Here is a 12014-nt window from a genome sequence, read left to right on the forward strand (position 1 = left end):
CTAGAACTGAACTAGAACTGAACTAGAACTGAACTAGAACTGAACTAGAACTGAACTGGAACTGAACTGGAACTGAACTAAAACTGAACTAGAACTGGAACTGAACTGGAACTGAACTATAACTGAACTAGAACTGAACTAGAACTGTACTAGAACTGATCTAGAACTGAACTAGAACTGAACTAGAACTGAACTAGAACTGAACTAGAACTGATCTAGAACTGAACTAGAACTGAACTAGAACTGATCTAGAACTGAACTAGAACTGAACTAGAACTGAACTAGAACTGAACTAGAACTGAACTAGAACTGAACTAGAACTGAACTTGAACTGAACTAGAACTGAACTAGAACTGAACTAGAACTGAACTAGAACTGAACTGAACTGAACTGAACTAGAACTGAACTGAACTGAACTAGAACTGAACTAGAACTGAACTAGAACTGAACTAGAACTGAACTAGAACTGAACTAGAACTAGAACTAGAACTAGAACTGAACTGAACTGAACTGAACTGAACTGAACTGAACTGAACTGAACTGAACTTGAACTGAACTGAACTAGAACTGAACTAGAACTGAACTAGAACTGAACTAGAACTGAACTAGAACTGAACTAGAACTGAACTAGAACTGAACTAGAACTGAACTAGAACTGAACTAGAACTGAACTAGAACTGAACTAGAACTGAACTAGAACTGAACTAGAACTGAACTAGAACTGAACTAGAACTGAACTAGAACTGAACTAGAACTGAACTAGAACTGAACTAGAACTGAACTAGAACTGAACTAGAACTGAACTAGAACTGAACTAGAACTGATCTAGAACTGAACTAGAACTGAACTAGAACTGATCTAGAACTGAACTAGAACTGAACTAGAACTGAACTTGAACTGAACTAGAACTGAATTAGAACAGGACAAGAACTGAACTAGAACAGATTTATATTCAATATAATAACATGTAATTAGGCGTCTTAAAAACTTCATAAAATGCTGAATAACCTTAGGCGTAATAGCAAAATTTATTTCTTTTGTTTTATATGTTTTTTTTTGAGAGAATACATAAAAAACAAAAAACTACAATTAAAATAGTTTTATATAAAAACAAATAAATAAAACTATTTACTTTAATTTAGCTAGTTTTCGCTAAATTTCTCCTTTATATTTATTTTCGAAAAAATATATTTGCTTATAAAAAACAACAAAACCTTAAACTAACTTCTAAAAACAATGTAGAATTAAAAAGTGTTAAAAATAAATTTCCAATAAAAACAAGCTATATAAACGGAAATGAAAAAGAATGAGCAAAAAAAAATACCAAGATATTTTCAATTTAGTTTAAACACAATTTAACATTGAAAATCTATTTAACGAATCGATAATATTTACACACAATAAAACAATAAAAATTTGAAATAAAACATTTCTTTTTAATTAATTGACATCAAATGTTTATTTACTACACTTAATTGTATTTTTTTTTTTTTTTTTTTTGCTAAAGCGCAAAAAATAGAAGAGTTCATTCCTTTGCCCCAACTTTCATGGGCAAATAAACAGCGTTTTTAATTTAGATTTTAATTTGATGATTTCGATGAAAGACGACGACACACCATTGATGAAATAGAGATGATAAAACGCAATAATATTAGACAAAAATATTCCACGCCGCCACATTTATTTAAACATAAATATTTAATTTTTGCTATAAAGCAACACAGCAAATGATTAGATGATATTTGCCAGCAGGAAAAAAATGGGAAATTTAGAAACAATAACAAAATCAAATTCTTAATTACACCCACGCAAAAGTTAGAAATTTTTAATAGTATTTATATATTTTTCAGGAGGAATTTGTATTTATATTCTAAATAAATCAATCAATTTTAAAATGGTAACAACAAGAGGAATTTATATCGAAAATTTTTATAAAAAAATCGTCTATTTTGTCACACTTAAATAAAACTAAACAAGTACCCATGAACTTGTTTTATAATCACTAATAGTAACAATTGTGTAATGACTAGATTAATAAAATATAATTAGTCATTTAAAGTTTTTTTAATTTAATAAAAATTCTAAAATTTTTTTTAAACAAAACTAAATTGTTTGTCATAAATTTCAAAATATTCTATAAAAATATTACCATAAAAAATATTTTCGCCATTTAGTTCCCCAATCCACCAATTTATTGTTGTTTACAGTAAAAAGTTTATAAAAAAACACAAAAAAAGTATAAAATCGTTATTGTTATAAAAAATTTATTTCCAATTAGCACGAACTTGTTGAAAATAAATTGAGTGTTGTAAAGACTGTTGTATATTTGGTGTTTGTATTAGTGTTTACGCTCCTTTCGGCAACAATTACAACAACTACACAGAGAATTTATGGCAATAACAGGCGAAAAATGTACAACAATCGTATAAAAAAATCTCATAAAATATGCAGTTGATTTTAGGATTAAAAAGTAAACTCAGATACCCAGCAAACATTGAGGCTACGGAAGATATAACTGGAACTAGAATATAAGTAGAATAGAACTATAACAGAACTAGAACATAACTCGAACAGAACCAGAACAGTTCTAGAACAGAACTAGAACAGAACTAGAACAGAACTATAACAGAACTAGAGCAGAACTAGAACAGAACTAGAACAGAACTAGAACAGAACTAGAACAGAAATAGAACAGAACTAGAACAGAACTAGAACAGAACTAGAACAGAACTAGAACAGAACTAGAACAGAACTAGAACAGAACTAGAACAGAACTAGAACAGAACTAGAACAGAACTAGAACAGAACTAGAACAGAACTAGAACAGAACTAGAACAGAACTAGAACAGAACTAGAACAGAACTAGAACAGAACTAGAACAGAACTAGAACAGAACTAGAACAGAACTAGAACAGAACTAAACTAGAACAGAACTAGAACAGAACTAGAACAGAACTAGAACAGAACTAGAAGCTAGAACAGAGCTAGAACAGAACTAGAACAGAACTAGAACAGAATAGAGCTAGAACAGAGCTAGAACAGAACTAGAACAGAACTAGAACAGAACTAGAACAGAACTAGAACAGAACTAGAACAGAACTAGAACAGAACTAGAACAGAACTAGAACAGAACTAGAACAGAACTAGAACAGAACTAGAACAGAACTAGAACAGAACTAGAACAGAACTAGAACAGAACTAGAACAGAACTAGAACAGAACTAGAACAGAACTAGAACAGAACTAGAACAGAACAGAACTAGAACAGAACTAGAACAGAACTAGAACAGAACTAGAACAGAACTAGAACAGAACTAGAACAGAACTAGAACAGAACTAGAACAGAACTAGAACAGAACTAGAACTAGAACAGAATAGAGCTAGAACAGAACTAGAACAGAATAGAGCTAGAACAGAACTAGAACAGAACTAGAACAGAACTAGAACAGAACTAGAACAGAACTAGAACAGAACTAGAACAGAACTAGAACAGAACTAGAACAGAACTAGAACAGCACTAGAACAGAACTAGAACAGAACTAGAACAGAACTAGAACAGAACTAGAACAGAACTAGAACAGAACTAGAACAGAACTAGAACAGAACTAGAACAGAACTAGAACAGAACTAGAACAGAACTAGAACAGAACTAGAACAGAACTAAAACAGAACTAAAACAGAACTAGAACTAGAACAGAACTAGAACTAGAACAGAACTAGAACAGAACTAGAACTGAACTAGAACAGAACTAGAACAGAACTAGAACAGAACTAGAACAGAACTAGAACAGAACTAGAACAGAACTAGAACAGAACTAGAACAGAACTAAAACAGAGCTAAAACAGAACTAGAACAGAACTAGAACAGAACTAGAACAGAATTAGAACAGAACTAGAACAGAACTAGAACAGAACTAGAACAGAACTAGAACAGAACTAGAACAGAACTAGAACAGAACTAGAACAGAACTAGAACAGAACTAGAACAGAACTAGAACAGAACTAGAACAGAACTAGAACAGAACTAGAACAGAACTAGAACAGAACTAGAACAGAACTAGAACAGAACTAGAACAGAACTAGAACAGAACTAGAACAGAACTAGAACAGAACTAGAACAGAACTAGAACAGAACTAGAACAGAACTAGAACAGAACTAGAATAGAACTGGAACAGAACTGGAACAGAACTAGAACAGAACTAGAACAGAACTAGAACAGAACTAGAACAGAACTAGAACAGAACTAGAACAGAACTAGAACAGAACTAGAACACAACTAGAACAGAACTAGAACAGAACTAGAACAGAACTAGAACAGAACTAGAACAGAACTAGAACAGAACTAGAACAGAACTAGAACAGAACTAGAACAGAACTAGAACTGAACTAGAACAGAACTAGAACAGAACTAGAACAGAACTAGAACAGAACTAGAATAGAACTAGAACAGAACTAGAACAGAACTAGAACAGAACTAGAACAGAACTAGAACAGAACTAGAATAGAACTAGAACAGAACTAGAACAGAACTAGAACAGAACTAGAACAGAACTAGAACAGAACTAGAACAGAACTAGAACAGAACTAGAACTGAACTAGAACAGAACTAGAACTGAACTAGATCAAAACTAGAACAGAACTAGAACTGAACAGACCTAGAACTGAACTAGAACTAAACTAGAACTAAACTAGAACTGAACTAGAGCTAGAACTAGAACTGAACTAGAACTAGAACTGAACTAGAACAGAACTAGAACAGAACTAAACTAGAACTAAACTAGAACTGAACTAGAACTAAACTAGAACTAAACTAGAACTGAACAAAAACTGAACTTGAATTTAGCCTAAATTGAGCATAATTTTTCTTATTATGTGTTCAACAACAATTTTCTTAATATTCAAATGTCTGTTGGCACATTTAGACGTAAAAATGAAATACAACAAAAATTCCGGCAACATTTTCATGAAAATTGATTTGTTAAATTCACTTTTGGCTACATAATAGTTTATAATGCCACACACATTCAGACATACACTACAGATTGAAAATAACATATCGTACATATACACAGTCATACCATCAAATACTTTTGTTCAGATTATTTGGCATGAAGCCAGGAAACTACAATATTTATTGCAGAAGATTTGCAGATATGAAAACACACATACATAACCATATAGCTCACTTACAAATAGGCCAACATATTTTGTGTAATATTTGGGAAATGGTATGTAGTAAATTAAAATGAAATAGAGCAACGCAACAGCAAAGTAAAGTAAAGCAAATCAGCAGAGTAATGAATGAAGCATTTAAGAGAAAATCACAGTATATTTGTAGGCAAATATCTTCCATAAGGTATGCAAAACTATTCGTGTAATGACATACAAATACATTTTTTTTACCTAGGTAGTTTAACAACTTAGTTTATGGATGTGTATGTAAGACAGTAAACAGAAGACAAACGAAAAACTTAATACAAATGTTACCTACATGGTCCTTAACGCACACACTCAAATATCTTAAATGAAATTCGATTTAGGGACAGAAAATTATTTCATTGAATATGTGACCAGCTCTTTGTGGAATATTTATGTCGATCAATGCACTATGGGCCAGAGGATGATTTATTAAAAACAATTTTTTTATCATGTTAAAGAATGAGTAGGGTACTTTCGTAGTTCTCATTTAACCAACTAAATTCACTTCAATTCCTTATAATCTCTAAAATACCAATAAAAAACTTTCAAGCTCGAGGCCATATTATACATATGTTTGTTAATGAACTTTTCCTTTCTGTTTTCTTTCGTTTTCCACATTCCTACCTTTATTTATATCTTTCAACAAATCTTTCAAATTTTCATATTTGTTTGAAAATATTTATTAAATTTCATATATGCTGCACTAAATATTTTCCCCCTTTCATAATAATAATGATTTATGTGTCTTTATTTAATGGCGTCAATTGTTTTCAAATATATTAAAGTGAAAAATTTTCAATATTTATTTCAGAATAGGTGATTTGTTGTTGAAAGTTAAATACCAGTAGTGTCATAATAGAGAAGACAAATGTTTTTTATATATTTTGTTTTGAAATATATTCTTTTGTTTCTATTTATTTTTAGTTAAAAAAATTGTTTGAATTTTTATGTTGTTAAGTGTTGTTTTTAGTTTAGTAAAAAAATTAAGATTTTAAATATTTTATTATAGTTTTTTTTAAAGCACAAAATGTCATCGACCAGTTGTCAGATTTATTTGATAGTTTGAAAGTCGTTGTGTGGCGGGATGTTTAAAAGGGCGATAACTTTTGTTAGATCTGAAAAATAAACATTTGATAAGAACAGATAAGTTATTGAAACAGATCTAGAATTCAACTAGATCTAAGAACTGAACTACTGAACTAGAACTGAACTAGAACTGAACTAGAACTGAACTAGAACTGAACTAGAACTGAACTAGAACTGAACTAGAACTGAACTAGAACTGAACTAGAACTGAACTAGAACTGAACTAGAACTGAACTAGAACTGAACTAGAACTGAACTAGAACTGAACTAGAACTGAACTAGAACTGAACTAGAACTGAACTAGAACTGAACTAGAACTGAACTAGAACTGAACTAGAACTGAACTAGAACTGAACTAGAACTGAACTAGAACTGAACTAGAACTGAACTAGAACTGAACTAGAACTGAACTAGAACTGAACTAGAACTGAACTAGAACTGAACTAGAACTGAACTAGAACTGAACTAGAACTGAACTAGAACTGAACCAGAACTGAACTAGAACTGAACTAGAACTGAACTAGAACTGAACTAGAACTGAACTAGAACTGAACTAGAACTGAACTACAACTGAACTAGAACTGAACTAGAACTGAACTAGAACTGAACTAGAACCGAATTAGAATACAACTAGAATGAACTAGAACAGAACCAGAACAGAACTAGAACAGAAGTAGATCAGAACTAGAACAGAACTAGTACAGAACTAGAACAGAACTAGAACAGAACTAGAACAGAACTAGAACAGAACTAGAACAGAACTAGAACAGAACTAGAACAGAACTAGAACAGAACTAGAACAGAACTAGAACAGAACTAGAACAGAACTAGAACAGAACTAGAACTGAACTAGAACAGAACTAGAACAGAACTAGAACAGAACTAGAACAGAACTAGAACAGAACTAGAACAGAACTAGAACAGAACTAGAACAGAACTAGAACAGAACTAGAACAGAACTAGAACAGAACTAGAACAGAACTAGAACAGAACTAGAACAGAACTAGAATAGAACTAGAACAGAGCTAGAACAGAGCTAAAACAGAACTAGAACAGAACTAGAACAGAACTAGAACAGAACTAGAACAGAACTAGAACAGAACTAGAACAGAACTAGAACAAACTAGAACAGAACTAGAACAGAACTAGAACAGAACTAGAACAGAACTAGAACAGAACTAGAACAGAACTAGAACAGAACTAGAACAGAACTAGAACAGAACTAGAACAGAACTAGAACAGAACTAGAACAGAATAGAACAGAAAACTAGAACAGAACTAGAACAGAACTAGAACAGAACTAGAACTAGAACTAAACTAGAACTGAACAGAACAGAACTGAACAGAACTAGAAAACTGAACTAGAACTGAACTAGAAAACTGAACTAGAACTGAACTAGAACTGAACTAGAACTGAACTAGAACTGAACTAGAACTGAATTAGAAAACTGAACTAGAACTGAACTAGAACTGAACTAGAACTGAACTAGAACTGAACTAGAACTGAACTAGAACTGAACTAGAACTGAACTAGAACTGAACTAGAACTGAACTAGAACTGAACTAGAACTGAACTAGAACTGAACTAGAACTGAACTAGAACTGAACTAGAACTGAACTAGAACTGAACTAGAACTGAACTAGAACTGAACTAGAACTGAACTAGAACTGAACTAGAACTGAACTAGAACTGAACTAGAACTGAACTAGAACTGAACTAGAACTGAACTAGAACTGAACTAGAACTGAACTAGAACTGACTACTAGAACTGAACTAGAACTGAACTAGAACTGAACTAGAACTGAACTAGAACTGAACTAGAACTGAACTAGAACTGAACTAGAACTGAACTAGAACTGAACTAGAACTGAACTAGAACTGAACTAGAACTGAACTAGAACTGAACTAGAACTAAACTAGAACTAAACTAGAACTGAACTAGAACTGAACTAGAACTGAACTATAACTGAACTAGAACTGAATTAGAACTGAACTAGAGCTGAACTAGAACTAGAACTGAACTAGATCTAGAACTGGACTAGAACTGAATTAGAACTGAATTATAACTGAGGTAGAACTGAACTAGAACTGAACTGGAACTAAACTAGATCTTAACTAGAACTGAACTTGAATTGAACAAGAACAGAACTGGAACTGATTTAAAATTGAATTAAAACTGAACTATATATTTAATTTTTTTAATAAATTTATAAAAATCTTTTGTTAAAGATTCCCTAACAATAAAATAACAATTTAATTAGCGAAATTATAGTATCGATTATTAGGTATTATTTATAAATAACAATTATAAAAACATTTTCATAATTGAGTATTGTTTAGGCAGTATTCATTTTAAATTTACTGCAAATAATTTTCAAACGCCAACAACAATTAAAATGTTAAGAATTTATTGATAAAAATAATACATATTTGTTTTTATTGATAAAATATAGCATGAAATATTTAATTGCTTTTAATCAACCTAATTGAAGTATTGTTTATTTTTGAATAATTATTCTGCAGAATTTCAAAACTACATATTGTTTTATAGAACTTAGTTAAGGCATTTAAACGTATTAAATTTTTCCTTTTGTAACCTTTTGAATCAGTTTGAGAGGGAAAAAAACATAAAACCATAAAATGATTAATAAATCCCCCTCAAGCTTAAAGCCTCAGTAGACATTTAACACCAATTTAAAGAGGAAACAACAAGAAAAACAATTATTTTCAACAAAACATTAACAACGCACATAGAGCTACAGGTGTGAAATTCAATGTTTTCCTACCGATGTACACCTTCAACAGTTAAAGGTATAATATTTTGTCTGAAAACACACAATTTACTGGCGTTAAGATTTTAATAAATGTGATTTAAAGGCAAAATATACTGTTTATACTTTCTTAAGGGAAATGGTGTAAAGAGTTAAAATAATGTAAGAGAAAAAGACTACTATTTAACACAAGTTCGTATTATACGTTTAAAATATTAAACCGCAACGATAACACATACACACAAGCACATACTACTGATTGAAAATCCTATTACACTTGCTGTTTAAACAGGAATTTAAAATAATGAATTCCTTAAATGTGTCACGAAAATAAGTGGACCTGTTAGTTTTGGCCACAATTTCTCTCCAATTGAATCTTAACAGTAAAGAAATGTATCTGAACCTTGTATCAACAAGTTTCTCGTATAAAAATTGCTATTAGTGCTTGAGTGTCTAAACTAAATGTTATAAAAATAAGTGGACCAGTTATTTTATGTCTCAATTGTACTATTATTGAATAATACTAAAGTAAAAATCTCTTGATATTGATATTCTCTCCAACATTTAATAACAAATTTTTTCCATAAAAGTTTCTCTCTGCGCTTAAGTGTCTAAAACGAGTTTTTCACATTACAGTTTCTCTTCGTGCTTGGATGACAAATCGGTGATTTTTTTGGCTAATTTTCTTTATGATTAAGTTATCCTTTTAAACTACTACCTTTCACTTGTTTATGCACAATGGAGCTGAAAAGTCATTTATTAAACTTTTAAGATTTCTCTAGCTTTTTGTTGCAAGGCATAAAGGAGAAGGAGAAGAATGAGGAGGAGAGAAGAGTAATATAAACTGGCTTGATTGTAATAAAACCACACAAATCCTAGAAGTGGAAATTTCAATTAAAGCTTTTAAATTTAACATGTGTGTGTGTGTGCGCTAGAAGCATAACGCTGTAGCAGTGAAAATAACTTAAATCAAAGTTACTAAAATAAATATTAAATAGAGATTAAATCTCATACACTAAAATAAAATTCATTAAAAATTTTCTCTCATTACTTAGAAAATATTTGAAATATTTTGTTTATCTAAAATATATTGTTAACACTTTTTCATTCTCCTCTTCTCTTCTCTCTCTCTCTCCTTCGTTTTTTTCAGAACCCAGAAAAGACAAGACTGATGCACAACACGGTGGTAATGGCACACTATCACCCAATACCGAACAGCCACCCTGTCAGGGTTCAATGTTGCCACCACCCGGTGGCGGTAATGTTATTGTTGGCTCCCAACAAAATCACTCACACATGGTTAGTGGTCGTGATCAACATGATTCCCATACACAAAATTCCAAAATGGAACGACCCAATACATTGGGCACCAATAAATTAGCAAGACGTGTTAATGTCTGCTATGAACATTGTAAGTAGATTACTTTTTTTGTAATAAATAAATATTGAACAGAACTAGAACAGAACTAGAACTAGAACAGAACTAGAACAGAACTAGAACAGAACTAGAACAGAACTAGAACAGAACTAGAACAGAACTAGAACAGAACTAGAACAGAACTAGAACAGAACTAGAACAGAACTAGAACAGAACTAGAATAGAACTAGAACAGAGCTAGAACAGAGCTAAAACAGAACTAGAACAGAACTAGAACAGAACTAGAACTGAGCTAGAACAGAACTAGAACAGAACTGGAACAGAACTAGAACAGAACTAGAACAGAACAAGAACAGAACTAGAACAGAACCAGAACAGAACTAGAACAGAACTAGAGCAGAACTAGAACAGAGCTAGAACAGAACTAGAACAGAACTAGAACAGAACTAGAACAGAACTAGAACAGAACTAGAACAGAACTAGAACAGAACTAGAACAGAACTAGAACAGAACTAGAACAGAACTAGAACAGAACTAGAACAGAACTAGAACAGAACTAGAACAGAACTAGAACAGAACTAGAACAGAACTAGAACAGAACTAGAACAGAACTAGAACAGAACTAGAACAGAACTAGAACAGAACTAGAACAGAACTAGAACAGAACTAGAACAGAACTAGAACAGAACTAGAACAGAACTAGAACAGAACTAGAACAGAACTAGAACAGAACTAGAACAGAACTAGAACAGAACTAGAACAGAACTAGAACAGAACTAGAACAGAACTAGAATAGAACTAGAACAGAGCTAGAACAGAGCTAGAACAGAACTAGAACAGAGCTAGAACAGAACTAGAACAGAACTAGAACAGAACTAGAACAGAACTAGAACAGAACTAGAACAGAACTAGAACAGAACTAGAACAGAACTAGAACAGAACTAGAACAGAACTAGAACAGAACTAGAACAGAACTAGAACAGAACTAGAACAGAACTAGAACAGAACTAGAACAGAACTAGAACTAGAGAACTAGAACAGAACTAGAACAGAACTAGAACAGAACTAGAACAGAACTAGAACAGAACTAGAACAGAACTAGAACAGAACTAGAACAGAACTAGAACAGAACTAGAACAGAACTAGAACAGAACTAGAACAGAACTAGAACAGAACTAGAACAGAACTAGAACAGAACTAGAACAGAACTAGAACAGAACTAGGACAGAACTAGAACAGAACTAGAACAGAACTAGAACAGAACTAGAACTAGAACAGAACTAAAACAGAACTGGAACAGAACTAGAACAGAACTAAAACAGAACTAGAACAGAACTAGAACAGAACTAGAACAGAACTAGAACAGAACTAGAACAGAACTAGAACAGAACTAGAACAGAACTAGAACAGAACTAGAACAGAACTAGAACAGAACTAGAACAGAACTAGAACAGAACTAGAACAGAACTAGAACAGAACTAGAACAGAACTAGAACAGAACTATAACTAGGAACTAGAACTGAACTAGAGGTGAAATAGAACTGAACTATATCTGAACTAGAACAGAACCAGAGCTGAA

General features: G+C 32.0%; 1 protein-coding gene across 2 annotated transcripts in view; it reads left to right on the forward strand.

The window, feature by feature from the left end:
* Nucleotides 1-10202: 10202 nt before the first annotated feature.
* LOC119607178 (phosphatase and actin regulator 1) overlaps nucleotides 10203-12014 on the forward strand; it is a 37759-nt gene continuing 35947 nt past the window's right edge. For both annotated transcript variants that reach the window (XM_037960985.1, XM_037960986.1), the window contains exon 1: nucleotides 10203-10468. In XM_037960985.1, coding sequence (XP_037816913.1) covers nucleotides 10294-10468 — 175 coding nt within the window. In that variant the 5' untranslated portion in view covers nucleotides 10203-10293. The remainder of the gene's footprint in view (nucleotides 10469-12014) is intronic.

The sequence above is a fragment of the Lucilia sericata genome, unplaced genomic scaffold (genome assembly GCF_015586225.1).
Source record: "Lucilia sericata isolate MDLA Ls3-8-SP2 unplaced genomic scaffold, ASM1558622v1 Contig000669F_arrow, whole genome shotgun sequence".
NCBI classification, from domain to species: domain Eukaryota; kingdom Metazoa; phylum Arthropoda; class Insecta; order Diptera; family Calliphoridae; genus Lucilia; species Lucilia sericata.